General features: G+C 37.8%; 1 protein-coding gene across 1 annotated transcript in view; it reads left to right on the top strand.

Annotated features, from left to right (window-relative positions):
* Positions 1 to 667: 667 nt before the first annotated feature.
* The window catches only part of LOC139733734 (protein zwilch homolog), a gene marked incomplete at its 5' end in the record, with an annotated part of 66,873 nt that continues 42,080 nt past the window's right edge, over positions 668 to 25,460 (top strand). The window contains 10 exons of the mRNA XM_071644543.1: positions 668 to 705; positions 1,373 to 1,575; positions 1,974 to 2,050; positions 2,792 to 2,953; positions 3,653 to 3,724; positions 5,006 to 5,125; positions 5,804 to 5,995; positions 6,439 to 6,592; positions 7,170 to 7,341; positions 7,939 to 8,034. Coding sequence (XP_071500644.1) covers positions 668 to 705; positions 1,373 to 1,575; positions 1,974 to 2,050; positions 2,792 to 2,953; positions 3,653 to 3,724; positions 5,006 to 5,125; positions 5,804 to 5,995; positions 6,439 to 6,592; positions 7,170 to 7,341; positions 7,939 to 8,034 — 1,286 coding nt within the window. The remainder of the gene's footprint in view (positions 706 to 1,372; positions 1,576 to 1,973; positions 2,051 to 2,791; positions 2,954 to 3,652; positions 3,725 to 5,005; positions 5,126 to 5,803; positions 5,996 to 6,438; positions 6,593 to 7,169; positions 7,342 to 7,938; positions 8,035 to 25,460) is intronic.

Raw genomic sequence — 25,460 nt, 5'->3', positions numbered from 1 at the left:
AATTATTCAACTTGACCATGAGTAAAAGACATGCCCAAAGCACATTGACCCAAGTTTCAGTATGTACTAACCTCCAAAGGTAGCAATGTACATGTACATAAGGCTGCATTCACATAGAAGTATACTATTCAGGTATTCGGTGCTCGTTTTCGAGGGCACGCGAATAGCTTGAATCGAACGATAGGATTTCCTAACACCGGTTCACATAAGAGGGCACTGTTCGAAAATACTGAATAGCTGCGAATAGTATAGCATAGTGGGAGTCGGCCTTGTTCGATTTTCGAGCAGTGTATACCATCTTTTGTTTATGAAATCATGAAAATTTTGGTCTGGATTTGCCCTTTAGCAAAAATAGGCATGTAGACTGACATTCTGGTGCAGTTTAGAAATTGTTATTGCTGAGATGATTGTGTAGGAGGAAGAAGAAGGGAGCTGATGGTGCGGGTGATGGTGTACTGGGTCGACTTGACGGCACATAGCGAATACCAAATACCGTATACTTCTATGTGAACGCAGCCTAATGTACACATCATGTCTTCCCACTGTGTTTCTCATGCATTTTAAGGTTGACAAATGTGATTCATCATACCACAATGGGGACACATCAAGGGATTCAGAGCTAGACATCACTCCAGAGAGAGAAGACACCAGTGGATTTGAGAGTCAACCTCAGGACACAAGTCTGTTTGCTGTTGAGGATGCAAGGTATTTCATATCACACATTATGAAAACAAAGTGTTATGCAGTATCGTGTCAGATGTGCGGAAATGTTTGCTTTTGCAATTACATAGCCATGAGTGCCATGTGACATGGTTCACATTTTTCTTTTTATTAGATCAACATTATGCCGTTATCATATTTGATATTATGTATTTTTTAGAATCCGATGATGATCTGAAGTGGAAGTGAATGAAATGAAATGAAATGAAATGTCCAAAGAAATAGTCTTGCAGAGGCAATTTTGTTGCTGGCATTTGCATCTACATGGTTTTATGTATTTGGGAGGCCCTTTATGGTCATTATCAAAAGTAAATACTATCCATCTCAAACACATTTCCAAAATTTCTTATCCTCTGTGTAGAGTGTAGCATTTGCAAGACAATTTGAGAGAAAAAAAAAATCACATGAACTCTTGCTGTTTAACTGATAGTTATATGTAAAAGGTTCTCTTATCTTTGGTTCCCAGAATTCTCATATAGATGGCATGTTATCTTGCTTGAAAATTGATCAGCTTTATTGATGGTTATGAAATCAGTGTTGATTTTTATGCTGGATCAGTCATTATGGAATGCCTTTCATTTAGTGTGCTCTGTTGTACAGATTCTGTTGCAAATTTGTCGTATCATTTCCTGGTCTCCCACCTTGTCCACAGAGACATCCTGTCCATGTACTCCCTGATTCACAGTCCAAGCATGCGTGAGAACAATGGGGGAGTCCAGAGGACGCCCCTGTTGCCAATTTGGATCCAGTGCGACAGTCGGGATCCAGAGAGGACTGCGCTGCTTGGTTGTGAGGTCGTCCAGGGGTCAAGCCAAGATGAGTGGCAGCTGGTTGTGACGACAGTGACCAGTGAAGGTGTGGATCCAAAAGTGTGATTCAAACACTCTCCTCAGTCATTCAGAGTTGTGGTTTGACGTTGCTAGAGTAAAGTCATGTGCAATTTGAAAGATGATTTGCAAACTTTGCTTGTAGAAGACTGACATCTAGTATAAATCCTCTGATGTGTACATGCTGAAACATGCAATATACATTATAAGGAAACTTTTAATGTCATTTTGGTTCATTAAAAAAAAGTATCCATTGAAGATGGCAAGTTAAAATAAATGCTGATAGTTGCCAATTTAAAACAACAGAAAAAAAAAAGAGGATACATGTGCTTTTAATATGGCAAGATTGTTTTTTTATCCTGACAACCCAGAATTGTAATCATGACAACCCAGTATAGACTCATTTGTTTGTTTGACGGAGAACAGGTCCCATTCAGAGCAAGTCAGATATTCCAAGTCTCCAGGAAATTCTCCTTCGTGGACATGGTGATGCCTCATCAAAGGTACAGTACATTGTCATTCTGGATTCCCCCCTTCACATCATGCACTGACCAGTGACAGAAGCCATATCCAGAGAGAGAATAGTGCAATTATAAACTTTTGTTATGCCCCACATTTGAAGATGCTGGAGGGGTGATGTGACAACTCGTCAGAATTGATAAACAAAGTATCAGACAGACTGTGTATCTGAGGTCCCTTTAGAGATTTTCACCTTTAATGGGGGAGTTAGATTGCTTATAGAGACATAGAGGTAACATTTTGTCAGTTTAGAAACAGAAGGACATTAGTGCAAAGCCGCACAATGTCCAACTCAACCTCAATAGTGTTCAATCAAACAAGTAGATTGGAAGAAGTTACATTGAAAATGGACCTGAAATATAAAAAGAAGTTATGGGACTTTTGCATGTTCTCATGGAGCAATCATATTAGTCATTACCACATTATGCATATTCAATGAGGTGTTGTCAAAACCTTATTAGGCTCCAATTGACCTGAACACGTATCCGTTATCATCACTGAATTGCACATTATTTACATCCTTCTTGTTCATAATCGATGCTCTGTCTTCTAGTTTTGAAATAAAAGATACAGATGAACCTCCTTTGCAATCTACATCATAAACATGGTTTAATAGAGTGATACCGATTATAAACGAATCATTTGTGATACCTGTGTGGAGGAGCTTTGCAAAGATGATGGCAATGGCTTTAGTGATGTAGATATGGTACGCTTTTCACTCACAGAACATGATAACCCAAGCGTTTGCCCAGTATGAAGTCATCAGTCCACTGTGTGCAGACACCTCCCTGAGTGAGACTCATGCATCATCCTTTGTCGCGGTTGAATGCACCTGGAGTAACGTCAAGAAGACTATGCAGAGTCCCATAGATGCCTCGTGTAAAGTGGTGAGTATTAAGTGATCTATCCAATGCTGCACACTGGCACTGGTCCGACAGTCCCCAACCAGTAAAAATCACTGTCGGACCAGTAACTCTTTCAGGAACGGACCAGTAAAAAATTGAAAAAATGGGTACCTATTGGTCCGACAGACAGATCAGATCAATAGAAAAAAAAAGGGGGGGGGGGGTTAGTATACAGCCCTGATTTATCCATGTGTTACATATAAGTTAACTTTCTTGATATACTTACATATATAAATGTTTATTATGTAAGTTATCATATTTATTACATAATCTGTAGAAACAATGGATGAAGCAAAGACTAATAAACTTAGTGCCAATGCCAGTAATAAAGGCATTAGCATTCAGCCTGTTAACAGTTCTTCTTCTTTCCGTCAAAAGCTCACAATAGATTTAAATAGTGACAACTTACTCTTTCTCATTTGTAAGTCCTGTGAAGGAATATTGTTGAGTAGAATACCTATAGTAAATTATTCAAGTAGGTTGTTTGGAAGTGAAAGGAAATCCACATTACATTCACTTGATGTATCATGCAAACACCAATACTCATGATTACCACGCAGTTTACTTTCAGGGAAAAAAAAAATCAAATATATGCTCACTGGCATGTGTTCCATGCAAGACTGTATACATGTCTGTGCTACTGATACATCAAGTTTTGCCACATTCTGTCACTTTCTTCAGCTTATTCGTGCAGTACCAGGTGATATAACAAGCACTCCACTGGCTGTCCACCAAGAGTTATGTATGCTTGTGGTAAGTTTTTTGTTGTACATTTACTTTAACACACATGTAACCAGATAAAGATTTCTGATATATTAACCAATTCTAAGAATTGTATTTACACAACATGTGATAAGGATAGCAGTTACTTGTTACATTGCCTATATGATTGTATCTGTTCTGAATACTGAATATGACAGCGTATGTTATCACAAACTTACTATTCAATATTCATTTGGGATATGAGCAGTATTGAAGACAGATGATATGGTTTAAACAATGAAATGAATTAAATGTGTACAGTTTCCAGTTCTTAACCTGTTGAGGACGAGTCCTGAGTACGCGAGGGCAGGTGTCTGTGGGAAATGCATGTTGTAGCAAAATCAGTCCGTCCTCAACGTGTTAATAGTATGGACAAGATGTTGAAAGATCTGAAATTTCATAAAACCTCTATATTGCACCTGTTGTTTGCTGCTTATATTTTCCATCTGTTCAAAACAAGACAGCTGTTCAACCCATATTCAGCTCCACTATCAGAGTGCTGCTTGTCTAATTTTGACCAGTTGTATGAATTGCGTGAATCTGTCTCTTTTTACGAAATGGTAAAGGATCTACAGTCAAACCTGTCTATAGCGGCCACCTGTCTATAGCGGCCACCTGTCTATAGCGGCCACCTGTCTATAGCAGCCACCTGTCTATAGCGGCCAATGAAAAATCCCCCTGAGAGGAAAGCCCTATTAAAGACCCTTTGTATAGCAGCCACCTGTCTAACGCGGCCAGCGGCCACAAATTTTGTTTCCCGCTGTAGATTTTAACCTGTCTATAGCGGCCACAGAGCCGGTAATTCAGCATGTTTTTCTGATTTGTGGCCGTGCCAGACATTCATGGGCAACGTTCAGTGATCGCCACCGCTGCATTCATCACTTATTCAGTCATAATAATGCACTAGTGTTAAGCTTTCTTCACGACTGTACACATGCTACTATATGCAACAATTTCATAAACACCGGCATTGTTCAATGCATGAAATACACGTGTGTATACTTACGCATGTACACTATGTACATTAAATACTTATCGATGTATCCAACGATGATACATGTATATGTGCATGTATAGGCAATGCACATAAAGTTGGATTACCTGTCTATAGCGGCCACCTGTCTATAACGGCCACTTTTTTCATTTCCCTTGGGTGGCCGCTATAGACATGTTTGACTGTATAGTATTTTACCTTCTCTTGTTATCTAACAATTAATTCTCCCACTCTCTCTCCTCTTCATCTCTGTGCTTGCCTGTATGTCTTGGTTGTAGATGTTCACAAGGAGTTTGACAACCAGAGAAGTCAGCTGGCCGACCAAGGAGCGAAAGGTCTCCATCGAGGATCTCATCAATGACTTGCTAGCAGACATCAGGGAGGGGCCACAGTACAGGGTAAAAACAACTCCCCATCACCACGTTGTTTTGTTCAGTTCTTGGTTGTAATGTGGTAGCATCATGCTAACCAAAAGTTTTAGAAAAATATGGCCTAGAATTGGTCTTTTTAGGTGTGTATGCTTTTATTTTCATGTGCTGAAAAAGATTTTTTTTTTTTTTTTTGTGGTGGAGATGATTTCAAATAAATCTTTGTACAACAAAATTTGCTGTAATCTGGATAATCCTAAATTTTGTTAGCTAAAAAGATCCATAATGATTTTGGAATAACAAGTCATGAATGGGATAAATACAACTAAATGTTAAAAAAAAAAAATGTTAGAGAAGGTCAGAGAATCTCTCTGCTGCATGAAAGGAAGTCACAAATATTATTTTAAAGTGATAAGATAAGGTGCAAAAATTATAAACATGTGCGCTCTGATATGAAATTTCTTGTTGGCATGATGAATTCACTGAAGTGCAATCAAACATGTTAATCATTGGGAAAAGACAGGAAGAAGTAGAATATTAAAATAGAAAGCAATGGCATCAGCAGCACAATACATAAAGTTTTAAGTGCACTTTGTATGCATCAAATGCAGTGAGTGACCCACCATCTATGTTATACGAAAACTGCATGGAAGGTTGATTCTTTTATGTGATGGCCATGTCTCTTCTGTCTTGTGTGCTTGGTTTTAGAGGAAGCTTGGTGATGAGTCTGAAGACGGAGAAAACAAGCTCTGCTGGAGGTCAGCCTTCGATAGGAGTGACCTGGACTTCACTGAGAAGATCTGGATCATCCTGCGGGACAATGCCACCTGTTATGACGACATCAAGACTGCCTTTGCCCTCGTCATCAGTGAGCTGAACAAGGGACTGATACAACCCATGGTAGGACAGGAATGGGGAAGTCCCTTCCATCAGTCTAAGCTTTCTGGGCCAAAATCATTATTTTTATTCTCCTTTTTTTAGAATTGTCCGCTTGTGTTTTCTAAAAACTTGGTACGATTTTGAAGAGTGACCTCTTGAGGTGAGGGGTGTATAAAAGTTTGTGTTGACAGTAATATCTCCCTTTTTAAATAGGATGTTTGTGGAATATCTTACAGAGGGATAATCATGCAGGAGACTGCTTAGACAACTGCCAAACAAAAGCATCAGATTGTGCTCACGTGTACCGGTATTCAAGTTTGTGCTTCTGTGTTGCTAAAATCACTATCTGCAACTTTGATCCATCTTCAGGACAACAAATTCAAGAAAGTATTTTTCTTTTCTGTGAATGAGTGCTAAATCAGATGAGCAGAGAATCAACAGGATGATATGACTTTTATTCACAGATCCATGGCAACAACAAGACGTCTCTGGCGGAACAGATCCGCCTTTTGTACAAGGACCCCTCACATGTCCTGGACCTGCGCCAGTTCCCAATGGTCCTCTTGGTGGAGATTGGTATTGACAAGCTCCAGAGAGACTACACGCACTTCTTCATCGGTATGCAGACTGTTAGGGTCCATGGCTGTGAAATAGTAATCAGTCTAAGGATTACCCCATTGCATGCCCATGTACTTTGCTGTGACTTGCCATGGTATCATGTGGGTATTTAGTTGATTCCCCTGAAACCTGGCCACAATGAATGGTGGAAGAAGCTGCTCAGTGAGAGTCCTGATAACTTCTGGTGTTCTAGAGTGGGAATTGTATAGGCTGATTGTCCCTAGTAACTGGCACTTTGCTGTGATGCAAATTTTATGACAAAGCTATGGCTATGTCGCTTTAAATACACAGCAGCATATTGCGATTTATTGATCGGTTTGTGTGTGGTTGTGCATTTTGGCAAAAATGTGCAAAGCTGGCAAGCTGTAGACTGAGTTGTGCTAGTGAATGTAGTGCACAAAGTGTTCATATCTGGACATCTGTGGGAAACAGTGTAATGATGTGCAGTAAATTTGAGAGGTATATATTATTCTCAATCTCTTTCAAAATGAGGCAGATAGTAAATGTCACCACAATTATAGTGTGTCCATTATTGTAGTCATAGCTTCAAGATGTTTGTTTGTCCATCATTGTCCAGCCCAGAAACTGACCACTCTTCACTCCCTGGAGTGGTACATCACTCCCATTGGCCTCTTGACCCCTGCTGACCTGGTCTCTCGCCTGGAATGTCTGAATTGTGTCCTGGGGCTGACCATTCTGGCCTCCCAATCCCTCGGACTGCCCACCAACAACATTCTCACCCTTATTAGGTCAGTGCGCTTAGTAATCTATTGTGAGACAAAACTGCATCTATTATTTTTTTTTCACTCCTTGAACAAATGATATTGAATACAAAGCTGAACTAACTATATTGCAAGGTATAAAATGATACTGCTCAGATGTTTGATACTGTTTGCTTTAATACATGAGCCATATTGAAGAAGGCGTTCATTGTAAAGATTGTGTCACTGGTCAGCGAGTCTATCACAAAGAAATCAGGATGAACATGTGACTGCTTGCTAATGATTACAGCATTCGGTTACCATGCAGTAAAGAAAGCTTGTCAATATGAGCCTAGATTCGGTAATGTAATATATTCCCTAACACATATAATCTCTCTCTAATACTAGTACTCCATTACTATGGGCAATGACTGATTTCTGACAAAAACTTTGAGAGGAGCTTTAGTCAAGCTGGCATTCCAGTCCACTCTTATACAACAAAGGAAAATTACCATACCATGCCTACAATATATCAGTGGTATTGGATGCAGCTATACAAATGCTCATGATGTAAGTAGGAAATATCTCAATAACTTATAAGCATAACATTCTTATTTACTGTTGTCTCTTTCTGTTCTGTAATAGGAGTGCTTTGGCCCACTACAAAGGTCACCCTCCAGATGACCAACACACGTTTGTGCTACCTGTAGAGCTGACCACTGTCCAGAACCACTACAAAGAGTGAGTTTTGACCACACTTTGATTCATATTGAGTCTTTGATGTATGTGATGCAAATACTGAGTGAATGGAGAAAGTGCTTTTCTTTTGTGTGGAAACATCGGAAGTGTGTTTTGGTGTTGCCATGAGAAGGGCATTGGTTTGATTGATGTTTGAATCCTGAATAAGAATTCATCGTGGTTGAACTTTGATTCCATGAAATTGATGGAGGGTCAGTCACTTGTGCACATTAGATTAGCTTTTAGGGGAGGTTTGGAGCAAAACCAAAGAGCCTGCAAAGCTTTCATTTTGATAGACCAAACCTCCTTCACCCTGTATCAATATTTGCAATATATTTTGTTATCTCTTTTGTAATACACTCGTATGTCTCATATCTCTTTTTGTATTTCAAAATTTTTTTGGAACGTAAATGAAATAAGAGCTATGTAAAGGCAAGATTTAGATTTGTTGACTAAATCTGTTGTTGTTTTACACTGAAATCATTTAAATTTCGCATACACAAATCAAAAAAAAAGAAGCTAGAGCTTGACATGTTTACACTACTGAACAGCACCAAGATAAATTGCATGCTTCACATAGACATTTTTTTTTTTAATAATCCACCCTTGGAATATTCATTCAACTTATGTTCATAAAGAGACACAGTTTTCATCAATACAGATGACTTTGTAATCAACTGTGCTTTCTGTATACAACCCTGTATCTGTTCATAATGACATGGTTTTTTGACAAGCCAGCAAATGTTTCTGAATATTTTGCAACATACAACAATACCTATTATGTGATACAATACATGGCATTGAACAGTCAGATATGCAAAATGCAGTCAATTTGTGCTCATGTTTTTATCTAGTTATGGTGGTAATTACTCATCTGCTGCCTTTTACTCTGAGTCATTTTCAGTTGTGATTAGTTAGTATTTGGTTATCATACCATCCCTTTAATGTACAATATAAGTAGTTTATATTCTCAATAGACATTGGCTAACATACATCCCCTGCAATGTATTTCACATTCTCAATAGAACATGCCTGCCTCCCCTATTCCCACCCCCTCCCCTTAGGGCTTTGTGCATAAATCGTGGCATATATGTAGTGGCTACCCTCAGGTACATGTAGAATACCAATGGTTTTAAATCACCATTAAATCACCATACATTACATTACATAGTACTCCAGGATAGGGTTATTTGTTTCCTTTTTCAATCATTCTAAATTCTTATTTTTGTCTACTTCTTTTCCTTTATTATCTCTTGTCTGTATTCTTGTCTGTCTTCTCCTTTTTTTGCTACTTTTTTTATGTCTTGTTATTTTTGTTTTAGTTTTCTCTTCCACTTTTTTTCCTTACTTATTTTCTTATTATCTTCTCACGTTATCTACAGTTCAGTCTTGTGGCAATCTAAAAAAATATCCCATGTGTTTGTAGACAACAATTTTGATCTCATATTCATAATAGTTCACTTACTTTTGTTGGCAAACTTGTGAGTGAAATAGGTTATGAAAAGTGATTTTATAGAACACAGAAAAGAATGTAGCTATCCGATTGGTTGAATGCTTATCTTGTGTGCTGTCGCTGTTTGAATGGCTGTGCAATTTCATTTGAGCAAAAATGGAGATCACATGGCTGACGTCACCAAGTTCCTTTGACTCCCATGTAAAATTGTTATCGACTCCTAATTTTTGTTCCATGGCACACGTCTGATATCAAAATCAACAAACCTTTTCAATGCACACTGTACTCAACAGTTATAAGCGCACACTCTGTCTCTCATATTACTGTGAACAAGTCAGTTTCGCATGCGACTGACTGCAACTGTGCTACTCTTTTGCCCTTCATGAAAAATTGGTTGCCATTTTTGTACTCTGTTAAAGAATCTGTGTGGACCACAACTGTTGATGTCCACTGTGTTGTGTGAAACTCGGTAAAAGATAAGGCGCTCTATTCAACTCTTGGACCATCGCACTCGTGACAATTAGTCGGGTGCCAGCACAAAGGCCGCTGTCGGCGAATGTGGTATATACTAAGTTGTTGCGCTTAGCAGCCTTTGTGCGAGCACCCGACGAATTCACTATTTTGTATGATATTGTATTGAGAATGGATGTCTCTTAAGTTACAAAGAGACTTCCATTCTCAATACAGTATTACATAGTGCAAGCCTTTCTCATGAGAAATACATTGTTGTTGTTGTTGATTTTTCGCACTCGTGACAATTCATCTGATGCCTGCACAAAGGCCACTATCGACAAATTTGGTATATATGTTTACTTACTTGTTATCCGTGTTGCGCGATAGCGACCTTTGTGCGGGCACCCAAGGAATTCACTATTTTGTATAATACTGTACAAGCTGAAATTTTTGCGGTGGTTTTATTTTCGCGAATTTCGCGAATCGCCTTTGAACCGCGAAAAATAACAACACGCGAAATAAAAAAACGTGTGAAAACAATGCAAGGAAATGAAAATCAAGCCATGCCATGTGCTACAGGATCGCGTTAGAATATAGTGCTGTACAGTACACTACTCACTGTATCCCGTCCTGCGCTGCGCCTAATGTTAGCTAGCCTTCAACTTGTTGACTGTGCACGCACGTCACACAGTACAGCTAGCTATAGCTGTTTAAAGTGCGTTCAGTCTACTCTTGCAGCTGCATTCTCAGTGTTCGCCTGTCGATGTTCGGCATGAATTTCGAAAGTCCTTTTAAAGTATTTCTTTTTATGCCTCCGCCACGAAGTGGTGCCGGAGGCATTATGTTTTCGGGTTGTCCGTCCGTCCGTCCGTCCGTCCGTAATGAATTTTGTGGACAGGGTAACTACCAAAACCTTTTGAGGTATCCTAATGAAACTTGGCATGTATGTGTATTAGGGGGTGGAGTTGTGCCTATCAACTTTTGGGTGCACATGCTCAAGGTCAAAGGTCAAAAGGTCACGGTCAAATGCTTAAGATTTCACTATTTCCCCCATATCTATGCAATGCCTGAAGATATTTTCTTGAAACTTAGTGTATTCATGTATTACCCAATTAAGATTCTCTGGTAAAAGTTTGGGGTCATGAGGTCAAAAGGTCAAAGGTCAAAGGTCAAGTAAAATTTTAAAATTTCACTTTTTTCTCTGTATTTTGGAAATTGTTCAAGGTATCTTCATGGAACATAGTATATATGCATGTACTAACTGGCAGTGGTTATCTAGGGAATTTAGGGTTCATGGGTCAAAGGTCAGGGGTCAAAGGTCAAGGGCAATACTTCAAAATTTTACTATTTTCCTTATATTTATGCAATGCCAGCAGGATTATTTTTTTTTTAACTTGATGTATGCATGTATAACCCAATACAGATTCTCTGGGATTTTTTTTTGCCAAGAAGGTCAAAGGTCAAAAGGTCAAAGATCAATTGAAAGTGCTGAACTCACTTCTTTCTCCATATCTCGGAAGTGGCTCAAGACTATCTTGAAACTTAGTACATAATATGTATGTTCTGACTGACAGTGATTCTCTTAAAAATCAAAGGCCAGATGAAAATGATAACAATTTACTGTTCAATACAGAAATTGCACTTTTTCTCCATACCTTGAAAATTACTCAGTGCATAAACTTATGAAAGGGTCAAAGTCAATTTAAAGTTCTAAATCCCCAAATACATGCTCTCCTATTCATCCAATTAAACATAGGTCAAGGAAGGTAAACATTCAATACATTTGTTACAAACACATCATTTTAATATTTTGCCAATTTTGTGAAAATGTAATCACACACTGTCCACATGTACTATAGACCTATTAGGAGAATCATGCATTTTGGCGGAGGCATACCAGTCGCCATAGCGACATTTCTAGTTTGATATAATTTTGTTTTACTTTCAAATTGAGAAAGTACTAGTACTTACACATGTATGGTACTCTTAGTTTAGACAACTCTAGTTTCTTTGTGAGAGTTCAAGTAAGTTCAGTTAGACCCTCGCAACTGCGAAATTAACAACACGCGAAAATAGTAGCAATTTGCGAAAATATGTGTACGCAGAAATGTCAGCTTGTACAGTATTGTATTGAGAATGGATGTCTCTTACGTTAAAAAGAGACTTCCATTCTCAACACAATATTCCATAGTGTATGCCTTTCTCATGAGAAATACATTGTTGTTGTTGTTGATTTTCCACGCTTGGGAGGTTGTGATTTTGTTTTTTTAATGTATACATTGAACATTGCAATTATTACTTACTTGAAGTTGTCCATTAGCTTAAAGCCCTGTGATATACACACAGTGCATGATAGTTTTCACAATCACCAAAACTATTCTGGATGGTATACAGTTCTTGCACTGAAATTCAATACTTTTTTACTATCTTTTTTTTTCTTGGACAGTACTTTTAATTGGATGTGCTGACAAGTGTTTGTCAGATCGACAGAACAGAACAGAACATTTAAAAATTCTTGCTAAGCTTGTCATACCATTTAAAATCCCATTTTCTGCCCACACAACTCTCTTCATTGAGTACGTCATGCTCTCAGCTACCATTCTATGGTGGTTGAATGCTGCCCTCTATGTCAGTGAAGCAGCTGTCGAAGATTCTTGAGAGTGCCTTGTCAGGCATATTATATATAAATATTGGACATCATGCAACTACATGATGAACAGCATTGTTTGCCTTTCTTTATGCTTGCTGTATGTAATCATGTTTATTGTAACAAAGCAGATGATTTGTTTTCATACCGTGATTGCTCTTCAATGACACATATCTTAGAAGGTGTAGTTAGTGTTCATGATAATGATTTTCATTATGTGTTTTATATAATCATCTATTATAGTCGTTAATGCAATTATCTTTATTTTTGTTGCTGTTTATTATTATCATCATCGTCGTTGTCGTTGCCATCTTCATCAGTATTATCATCATCGTCATTAGTTTCTGTCACGCATGAGTAAAGTTATCTGTTATACATCATAAACAGTGTACAAAGTACATGTAGCTGCTATACATCTTGTACATGCTTGACAGGATCTGTCAGAACTACATGTATTCATTTTACAAATAAATACTACTGAGTGTGACAAAATTCTTCCTTCAAAATTCTGTATTCATAGGATGGCAGCAATTCCACAGTTAGTTCATTCTCAACATTAGATGATGGAGATTAAAGAGGAAGATTGTTCATAAAATGTTGTGTATCAGTAGAAAAAAATACAATATCCAATGAATAAGTTATCATTGTGAGATTGGGTGGCAGATCTAAGGATGACATTTTAATATACATCCTCACTGTAAGTGTAGTAGCACACATGACCATAGATTGATAAAATATGAATTATATCAAGATGATTTGAAGAATTTCAACACGAGAGATAAGTATTTAGAAATAGAATTAAAGGAGGGTAGAGGAGAATTTACGGACAAATAAAGAATAGAGCATGCAAGGAGTAGCTGCATTATGTGAAAGAAAACAAGGAATAGAACATGGTTTGTACCATATCACATCATTTGCTCTCTCATTCGACAGCCTGAATGTTAGAGGTCACATACAATATACTTTGCTGAGTGACATTCAGTGCCAAGTCGTGTTGAAAATCACCATTCATCTCTCACTGGCTACAATCATGAGCAGATTGACATTGAAATGCACTTTGTCATTACTTATTGCAGACAGCTGTAACAGGGCAGTCATCTCAGGATTTATTATTCAAGATTCAATTCTGTCATACATTGGAAATCAGTCCTAACACCTCAAGGATGCTGCAAAACTGGTTTGATATAAAGAGATATGAGGAGATATTAATGTAGCATCCATTCAAACTGAACATATCAACTGTAAGGTAAACAAGAACAAATCCTGCCACATGAGAATCAAGATGATTTAAAAGGGTACCCTATATCTCCCTAAAAACACTAAATAACAATTTTCAGTTCAGTTCAGTTTATTTCATTCATCATAAAATACATAGAAATACAAGGACATACACAACTACAAACTTTTGTTTCATGTGAATGGGGATCAACACAAAGAACTTTAAAGTCTTATGACACGTTAATCCCTGAAATATAAAATATTACATCAAGAAGGACACAGAACACGAGCACAACCGGACAATCATAAAAAAAAGTAGATAACGATACAAAAGTAGCTTACAAACAAATCAGTGACAGGAAGAATACAAAAAAGATGATCCTTATAAGCACGTTTAAAACCATTAAGGAATGGGATATTTTTAAGAAGAAGCGGTAAACTATTCTAAAGGATTGGACCTTTAAAAAAGATAGTGTTTCTATAAGCATTTGTTCGGACCAAAGGAAGGTGAAAGTGACTGGAGTTTCGCGTATGGTAATCATGAATAATATTATTTAACTTAAACTTTCTTAACATAACTACAGGCAGCAAACCTGTGTAACATAAGTACATAAACATGGCCGTGTTCAACATATTAATTTCGTGTACATTCAATAAGTGTAATTCACGGAAAATTGGCAATGTATGGGCATTAAAAGGGGCATTTGAAATTGATCGGACTGCTTTTTTCTGTAATACAAATAACCTTTTCATAAAACAATCGGAACAATTTGACCCCGCTACATTACAATAATTGATATGAGAAAATATCAAAGCATAATATATCATAATCAATACACGTTTCGGAAAATGTCTAAGACGATAAAGCACACCAACACATTTCGCTACGCGGTTGCAGACGGCACCAACGTGTTCACGCCATGTTAATTTATTATCAATAATATATACACCTAAAAACTTTGTAAAAACAGCGTGTGCAATATCATTATCATTGAATTTGATAGTTATAAATGATGAATAAAAACAATAAATTATGCAGGCTCTTATTTCATGCTGGCTGGGTCTATTTATTTTGCAAGCTTCTGAAAGAATTATCCTATTTTCTCCACTACATCAAGTTCCTGTTTGTGTCATCTTGAATATGCCGTGTAAGTTTTTCCATTCACATAATAAGGGATCTTCTGACTGCTGGAAATGATGAATCATCAGCTCTACCTCCCTCCTTTCAATGGAGCAGGGGAGAGGGTATGATGCTATTATTTGATTTCAACCTCGTTATTGGATATTGGCCTAGTTATATGGCTACTAAACACTCTCCCACCCAACCCCATGAAATACGTACTGCCGTAAAGTCCCCTTTGCATGGGAGCCAGGTGTCAGTATGACTCATGGCCATGTAGTTTATGTGATATACACATTTCTTGGAACTCATTCACTTCTGAAATTCTGTTTAACCCATCGAGGACGGACTGATTTTGCTACAACACACATTTCCCATAAACACCTGCCCGAGTATATTTGGGACTCATCCGCAACGGGTTAAGATTTGTTTGTTTGTTTGTTTTTTCACATCAATAGTTTTGCAGACATTGTCCTTTTAGAGGTGTGGTACTGACACACTGTCTCTGGCTACCCATAGTGCTTCTCTTGAGTAGTCTCTGTAGGTTGCAATATACAGGTTCGGTATAAGATAAGTAGGTATTTAGGTAGGTAGGTAGGTAGGTAGATAGATAGATAGATAGATAGATAGATAGATAGATAGATAGATAGATAGATAGATAGATAGATAGATATAGATATGGTTTAGATGGATTTATGTACAGTGTAGATATAGTAGATAGATATATATGGCTGAATTGATGTAGATAGATAGATAGATCAAGATAGATGGATAGATAGATAAAGATAGATTGGTAGATAGATAGATAAATAGATAGGTAAAGATAGATTGGTAGATAGAGTATAGATAGATAGATCGATTTAAAGATAGATTAATAAACACATACATACATACATACATACATGCACACATAAACATATAACTACATACTCTTTCCACCAGTAGATAGCACTCATATTCTGCTGAAATTTCTTACACCGTGATCTCAGAATTTTGAAAAGTTATTACAATTTCTAAATGTTAATCTTTAACTCAACTTGCACTCGTGATTTGCCTCTCATTAATCAAATCATCTACTGCAGCTCCACGTTTTGCATTATGAGGAAACATCTATTTTTGTGGAAAAATTTGATTACTTGTTTTGACACTCTGTTCAGTCCCCCATGTAAATCATTGATGTACCTTTCCATCACTTTTATTTTAGGGTGAATCAGTAAAGCAAACAATTTGCTTACTCTGGGCTCCTCCTAGCTTCTTTAGGAGATTCAGTCATTTTGCATGTCCTTTGTCATGTTACTGGATACTCGTCAGGATATGGACATTGTTCTCGCTAATTGCACGATGGCAGAAGTGTACTTTGCACATTTCTTCTTCCGATGATCTGCCTCTCTCTCTTATTCACTCTCAATCCCTTCTTATATCCTTCACATGAGCTTCGGGGAATAAAAATCTCTGCCTCATATTAAGTTACTGCACGTGCTAATGGTATCATTACGTCTAAATATAACCCTCTCGCACACTTGATTATGGGTTGGTCGGTGAAAGTAAGGGGCCATCCGAGCCCTTTGCGCAGGTCGTCAGCGCCGGACGAGGATGAGATGACCATGGCAGGTGTTAGTTGATCAGATCCTACGGCCCGCGAGCTCTCATCCGCCAGACGCATTGATTGGCAAATAATAGGACAGAGTCAGTCAGGCGTCGACAAGCTGTCAGGCTGGTCGCGGCGCAGGTATACGCAGTTGTGGCTGCAAGCAGAAATCAAATAAAACTCGCTGCTTCCGTTTCGTTTCGTAGTACAGGCAATGTGAAACGGAGCATGAAGCAGAGATGCTGTAAGCTGGTCTTTTATATGTATGAGAATGGGAAGGATGACACCCTTTTTTCAAACTCTCATTGAGCATACAGCACTGCACTCAAGAATTCAGAATGATGAATCGCTGCAGTGTATTACGCTCCTGGGATTTGCGTGTAATCTGGAATTAATGGCGTGAAATGCAGGAAGTGAATTTCTATGAAGTATCAGTAGCCACATTTTTGTTCCCAGGGATATTCAAGATGTCAGGGTAATATATGTTATTGACGTTAAACGGTGGAATATGAGATGACTCTTGGTTACGGGGAAACTGGGATTAATTGCACAGGAGTGAAGATACCCCCAAAGTTGTAGGAGGCGCCTAAAAGCAGGGCGGGAAAATAAATGCTTAACATGTTCTTTATTAATTGTGTGCTTTACTAACCAACTATCAATCGGCCACAATGATTGGAAGACCACCTTTGATAATGTTTTCAAAGTTAGAAGATTAGCCCAGAAGTATTCTTGAAGTTACAGCCACGCAAAGATAAAACATGGACCTTTCGTGCATTTGCTTGGAATATTAAAACCAGCTTTCAAATGTCATGCAGCTGATTTCACAAATACCTAGAACCACCACAAAGCTGCAATCAAGATCTACATTTCTGCTCTTCACTTTTTTATGGTCCTTTCTCCACTAACAGTCTTGTAACTAGAGTTAGAGGACTGTCTGTGGCCGTACGTGCTATGAATGCCTCACAGATTACATCACTGATTTTATATTTCTTTTCTTTTCTTTTCTTTTTTCTTGGGTGGGGGGGAGGTTTCTACCAGAAGATTTATGTCACAGAAATTAAATATTTACTGATTGATTGCCGATGTACAAGCCGAGTGGCAGATTCTGATTTACGTGGGTGGCTTTAGTCTGAGAGCTTTTGAAGTGCGATTCATTTCACGCACAACCCTGTGTCACCCTGGCTAGGTGGTGAAAAGCACACCTCATCTAAAGGACCCTTGTCTCCTTCTATGACTTGGAATGAGTCAATGTAAAAAATCCGGATGTCATTTCATTGGTGTCATCACGGCAAGGTTCCTTTCTTGATGCTTAAGGAGGATAGAAAAGGACTCTACCCTTGCTCCATTGCTGCAACTGTGCTGGTCACTTACTGTTTCACGCAGATGAGTTTGGTTTGTAAAGCAAGGGTAGTATCAATGTGTAAACTTCTGGTTGATTTTAGCACTTGCCCATGATGCAGCAAGTGTGAAACCATTGATGCCCTGCAGTCCTTTGTACCCTGTATGTATAGAAGCTTTTTTGGGTGGAGTTTGTCCTGATATCTATGATATGAAGCCAAAATACTGTGTGTGGCGTAAATATTCTGAGGGGAATGATAAATGCCAAATAAATTCAGATAACAACAATAACAACAGCATCCTCAAAGTGTATGGCATCACATGATTGGTTGCCCATCAATCTCTACTGGCAACCAATCACAACTAGATGGATTGGAATCATAAACAATAAGTCCTGCTTGAGGTTATTTGTGGCTATAGGTTTGAATGGGAAACTCACAATCTTGCAAATGGATTCCTCAAGGCCCTTGCCTCATGGACAATTCTACCTTCCCAAGTTCACATGTAATTATTAAATCCACCTGATCTTGAGATAATCATGCAAGTTTGATTAGTCCTTCAATCACCAGTGAGCAAATCTACCCATGACAGAATCAGAGAGTACTTCCATTTGTAAATGATGAAGTTCTTCCATGAAGTTGTTTTTATTGCAACTGATTGACAAAGTGCCCTACGTCGATGTAAATAAGCACTGAATTGATCAGTGTTTTAGTAGTTCTAAGCCATGACAAAAGAAATCATGGGCAGACAAAGTTGTATATACTCAAGCAGAATTCCAACCTAGAACCTCCTGATCACTGGACAGGCATCATATCCACTAGACACCGAGCTTCCACCCAACAGCCAGTGCTGGTTTCATATCTTTAAAGCATGCATGCATTGGGTGCTGCATATTATTCAAATTTATGAAAGTTCTGTCACAAGATATTAGTCCTGGAACTGCAAGATTCATTTATGCAAGAGTGAGAGGATCCTGAAAACTTAACAGATGTTCTGTTCCAAACCAATCCCAGATACCACACTCCCACATTTCCAAGTCATTCCAAGAGTTTGTACTCTTCCCTGATGTGCTAAGCTTGGATTAGACAATTATCACAATCCTTATTCCCAGTGACCAAGTCTGTGATCTGTAGTATGGCAGTCCTTGATAGTAATAGACTGTCTGACCAAACAGACAATCAGGATAAAACAAGGGACATGCTACAATTGATTGACAGATTGCCCTACATCGACATAAATAAGCACAGATTAATCTGTGTTATAATAGTAGCCATGACGAAAAATCACAGGCATACATACTTGGGCTGGATTCAAACCAACAGCATGTTGTGATGCATTAGTTGTTGCATCACCAATGTTGTGATGCGTTATGGTATCACTGTGATGTACAAAATAAACCACTGGAGAGGAATTATGAATCCCAGCCACTGTATGGATCCATAGGTGAAATAGTTTACCTTCAATGCCCCTCTTGACCCAGGTGAAAAACAGGTACCTTTGCCATGCTGGAGTCAAAAATGGCAAGGCTCAGTTTTTACAACTGGAGATGTTAACTTTAAGATTTAAGCATCATCATTCCCATCATCATTATCATCATCATCATCATTAATATTGTCATCTTCATTATTTTCATTATCATCATCATTGTCATTGTTGTTGCCATCATCATTATTTTCATTATTTATTATTATCATCATCATCATCATCATCAGTACCATCATCATAATTATTATTACCATCATCATAACTATCATCATCATCATCATTATCATTGGTACTGATGATGAAAGACATACTTTTCAAGAAAGGACTGCGGGTTCAGACTTTTATAGAGCAGGAAGTGTTTGTGTTTTAGATCCTGAGAGGCAGGCGAGGTTAATAGCAATTACTGCATCATACTCATAGACACATGCCTTGCCGATGTGACCAGCTTCCGGCAAGCACACTCTGATGTTGATCAGGTGGTAAATGCTGTGCAATATGTGTGATGTGATGTTAGGGCTAAATAACAGGAAATGTAGGAAGAGAAGGCTAGAGATTTTGCTGTTGTTTACTGCGGTCAAAGGTTTGAGAACTTGGGAAGAGAGAAAAAAAAATGTGAAACCTTTTGTTTCAGTGCAGTTTGTGACACCACAGTTAATGTACGGTACATAATTTGTATCATTTCTACTGTGGGATATCACAAATTACTTCAAGTACAGTGGTTATGTTTTTATTTCCATCATAGGAAAGGAAGAAGATAATGCCTACAGTGTCAAGAAAATTTTCCTTGTATATGTCCTGCATACTTCATGATTTATGGAACTTCATGATTTATGGATACGTCAGAAGCACTTGCTAATCAAGAAGAGATGGGTATTGTTAGATGTGTGGAAAGCCACTCTTATAAATCTTATTCTTGGAAGAGAAGTGAAAAACATCTCAGTTCTTGGGGACCATTAGAGTTTCATCTTTCTCTCACTCTCTCTCTCTCTCCCTGTCTCTCTGAAGCAGCTAGTGCTAGAGTGAGATGACTGATACTTATGGGTAAATTGCATTTGGCAGCACTAACTGTGGGTTAGACACCCTTTCTCCGTCTCGTTTGCAGTTGCCGCCGCTGATCTGTAAAAACCACCACCTGTCAAATACACTCTAGTAGTGTCAACCCACTGAATTTATGCTGGCTCCCCTTTGCTTAGGTATCTCAGATTGTTCTTTTTTTTTTAGCATTTGCACAAGATGAACGGTATGGTGAAAGGAAAAAAAAAACTCTCTCGTGAGAACAGTTGTTTACTGAATTACTGAATACTGCATATTAGTGTAATATTCCTGAGATCAATATGTTGATGTTAGGTTCTTTCCAGTATTGCCAGGTTCTTGTTATACCAGTATAACAGGGAGAGAATGTTCAATGCTATGAACAGTATTTTTATCTATAAACTTAATATTTATTATCTGAGAAGTCAGCTACCAATCAGTGATTGGATAAACATAATCATCTGATAGTGGGATATTTTATGATGTTTACCCATAGACGGAACACTACATGGGAAAAGATTTTGTATATATTATACAAATTAATAGCAATACCATGAATGAAAAGACAATGATATCTAGATTTTGTATTCTTTGCAATGCTAAAACTAGGATGACCAGAAATTTGTCACATGTCATTCACAGATGTGATTTAAGGAAGCCATTTTGTATAATAAAATACTGCACTGATGCAAAAACTCAACTGTTCTTGTGGTGAACCTGGAGATCTTTAGACAGAGCCACCACTGAACATTTTCTGCAAATTTGCTTGGAAAAGAAAAGGCTTAGTGACAGAATCTAGATCTTCTCAATCTGTTCATTAACTTTATACTCATTGAATGTACATATTACAGATGCTGACGTTTATTGACAGGTATGTGCAGTTTGCTCATTTCTGTATCTAAAAATCTGTCTGTATATAAAGATGAATTCAGAGTTCAGTATACAAAAGTCTCATTTAGAGAGGTAAATATGTCTTCAGCCTATAAGTTCAGGGAACTTATCAACCTCCCGTGCTACAGGTAGTACAGTGTATTTCAAATTCTTTGGGTGAATAATCTGTCTGCTCCCTTCCCATATCATGAGTTATCAATTGTTTGTAACCTCGCAGCACCAAAAAAAAAAAAAAAAAAAAAAAGGTAGATAAGGTTCTTAGGTACAGATCAGGGGGGTGTTTCATCAACATTTGTCAGCGCTGACAACTTGAATCACCATAGTAACAGTCAGTGACCAGAGCATCTCAGCCAATCAAAACCAAGGATTTTGCTGAAATTGTCAGCGCTGACAAACGTTGATGAAACACCCCACTGGCTCTCATGGAAGAGATTTTCAGGAGCGAACTTTCTCGAATAAAGGCTATTTGAGTATACTGACTCACTTATAACTGTGTGGATATGCATCCAAAAGAAAAATGGGATTAAAACTCCATGACAACTACTGTGAAGGGATTATCGGATTATCCCTGGTAGGGCTTATTCTGGGAACTTGGTGTCTTCATTATTTAAAAGCATGCTTAGGTATTAGTGCTACTGCTGACCGTGAATTGTATTCATGGGATTTTCATTCATGTACAACTGCATCACCCTTAGATTGAAAACAGAAAACAATAACACAATGAGGAAGCAATTATCTACAAAGCTATAAGAAAATAGTACTTACACTCAATTCAATGCTTTCAAACTAAAGATAGAGATACAAGAATGATTACTCATACTTTTTCCAAAACTACCAAAAGCAACTAACTAACATTGCTGACACAAAACTTTGTGTATATAATCTCTTTTTTTTTTCTTTTGCAGGCCTGCTGGAAAAATGCCTCATGCAGCTCTTTGTGTTTTTGTAATAAAAAAACAGACCATGAAAATATTGTTGCCCCAGATTTGAAGATCACTATGTAAACTTTGAAACCAAGATGACCTGGATATACTAGACATGTGTGTATTAACCCTTTGCATGTGTGTGTTTCCAAAATTGCACATTTAGACTCACAGTTTATTGAGTATCACACTATAAAAGTCATGCATACAAAGGGTTAAATGGTGTGTGGATGATAAGTTGACTTTCGGATGAAAGCAATATTTTGTAAAGAGCCTCAAGAGTATGATGGGGCTTTAGAGAGCTCTCTGGCCTTGAAAACAAAATGATAGAGATGTCTGCATGGTGGATGTAAAGCTGCAGGAATCTTAGACCATCTGATCTATAAGAGAATAAGTGCTGGGGGCATTTCGTGAAAATGTTTTGCCTGATATTTTTTTCTGACATATTTGCTCTCGGCCAATCAGATGCAAGGATTTCAGTAGCTTATAACAATTTGTCAGAAAAAAATTACAAAACCTTTATAAAATGCCCCCCGATTGCTCAGAGTGGAATATCCATAGTTCATTTAGCCATCAAGAGAGTAAATGGGTGGGATCAAGGGTTTTGGTACAGCAATGAAGTTTGTCCTCAGAAATGAGCAAAATGCATTTAACGGACCCTGGGGGACCCTCCGCTCTACCAATGTTTTTATTTCCTTGTTTACAATGCAGCAAGAAGCACATAGCTTGAATGTCAAGGATGTGTTCAAAATGTGAAGTTTGCATTCAAGTGCTGTGCTAGATTATAGAGTAATACATTATAAAGGGGTGAAAATCACATGTTCATTTTGTTTTTAAACATTGATAATGTTCTCATGGAATGCTTCAAGTTTGAAGTGTAATTCTACACAATATTCAAGATTACTTTTATTAAAGGGAAATGAATCCTGGATACTAATGTGGATTGAGGGAAAATGCAGCAATATTAGTAGAACACATAAGCAAAATTTGAGGAAAGTTCAACGATCAAAGTTTTGAATTTTCAAAGTTTAACGCTGTGATCACTGGATGAGAAGACTACAACATTTTGTTACATCACACCCGGACAACGAGGTATAGAAAAAACATTTAAACAAAAAAGTCTGTATATTATCACTTTTCTAAAATAAAGTAAGAACACTTCACTTATCTCTTTCAGAAAACAGAGGGATTAATAATTACCCTTAACATATGGTAGTTGCAAGTTGGGGGAATGCATAATTTTATTTTTAAAAAAAGAGAGAATATATTGAATTCTCTGTATACTTTACAATCGGGTACCACTTAATCAGGTACTCTGCTGCAAATTGACTAACAAGGTGAAAAACAGTTCCCATTGCCTGTTATATTTACTGGGTTAACAAGATCTATTTCCATAGAGTCCTGCAGAAAGCCTTTAAAATATGTGTAAATATAAATTATGAAGAAACGGTAAGGTGCTGAAAGTCAATAGAGAGCTTAGTTTGATGTTTTAACACATTAATTGTGCACTGTACGACTGATTCGCCGTATCATTGGTAATAGATGCGTGTATGCATCCGGTATATGGACCTTTGCACCAGCACCACACACACTATTACCAACATACTCTCTCTCTGTCTCTCTCTGTCACACACACACACACATACACGCACACGCACACAGTGACACACGGTATACATGTGCCATGAGCTATGGCCAGCTCGCGAGAAAAACAAAGAATAAACTAACTCCATTGAGACTTTAACAGGTCTTTTTCCCGGCCGCTAATTGAAAACAAACTTACGGTTGCCATTAAACACACAGGGACACGGCAGAACTTGTTGCCGCTTTTGGCTGCATATGCATATATAGTAATCTAGTTTCAAATGACAGATGTTTAGAAGCACACATGTGGTTTGATGAGGACTCGGGGCTGCATGCAGATTATTTGGCACTTTTGTTTTGCCTTAATCACAATGGAAGCAATTTCCTGCACTGAAGAATACAGAACCAATCAATACCTTCTTTTTTTAGTGTAATTTCTCATTAGATTTTTTTTTTCCTATGAAACATATCTTTCATGTAAGAGAATTGAAATGTGACGATGGAAAAGCATCAAAATGGCTAGAGTGTATGTGGTTCGCACAAATACACTTACATCATCTGTTGTCTTTTGTGATGAATTTGGTACCTTGTGCCAATGTGCATTTACAACAAAAGTATCTCATCTCATCTCAAGATGTCTAATAGCAGTACCGCTCCAATAGCCCCAAAGTATTTGTTATTATTTCTGAATGTTGGACTGGTTTTATCCATGACCATTGGTTATTTCACTCATAAAGATAATATTTCAAATGTTGCTTAAAATGATGCTGAACCCACAGAAGAAGAATAATCTGCAGAACTGCAACAGATTTGACTGTCTGGGACTGAGTGGTATGTACATTCCATGCTACACTCATATAACAAGGGTACAAGTTTGTAGTTTCATTTTATTTTCTGCACCACAACTATATACATACAATGTATGACGGTGTGTTCCCAGCAATATGCTTGAACATCTGCGCATAATTGACCTGGAAGCATGGCAGACTCGAGCTAGAGGTTACTCCTGAGTAGGGACTGTGAATGTTCATTTTGTCTGCATCACTCATTTTAACTACTGGTGCAGAAGTGGAGTATGTGCACTACCATTGTACCAATCATTTGATTCCAGTGCAAAGAGAAATGATTATGATTTTTTTTTTTCTTTTGGTAGAATCATGTAGTGATACTGATGTGATGGAAAGGTATTTAAAAAAACAAGAGCACTCCGAGAGAATGGACGTCCACCAAATAGCCATGATTAAAATATCACCATTTTCATCGGCAGTATCTTCAACACAAGCATAGAGGTATAGGAACATCTACCACAATACACTTGGTGAAAATCCGATCATCCGTTCTGAAGTTATCTTGTACACAGACAGACAGACAGACAGACAGACAAACATATGGAACCTAAAACATAACATAATTTCCACTGCCGATCACAGAGTGAAATTAGATACAAATTGCATTAAGCGCCCCTTGAGTTTCCCCAACAATTTTAATTGTTAGAATTTTAGTATGTGATCATGATGCTACAGTTGAGCAAATTTCCTACGAGCTTGAAAGGAATGAATTATAGTTAATGATCCAAGACTATGCACAATCTCCATGTGAAGCATGCTGAACAGTGCACATTTCTTTTACCTTTGTATTATGTTTTTTTTTTTATGCCTCCGCCACGAAGTGGTGCCGGAGGCATTTTTTCGGGTTTT

Source organism: Diadema antillarum, unplaced genomic scaffold (genome assembly GCF_040938485.1).
Source record: "Diadema antillarum isolate AM-2024a unplaced genomic scaffold, OU_Dant_1.0 seq00000488_RagTag, whole genome shotgun sequence".
Lineage (NCBI taxonomy): Eukaryota > Metazoa > Echinodermata > Echinoidea > Diadematoida > Diadematidae > Diadema > Diadema antillarum.
Note: the sequence above shows the minus strand (reverse complement) of the source record. Positions and strands in the feature narration are given on the sequence as shown.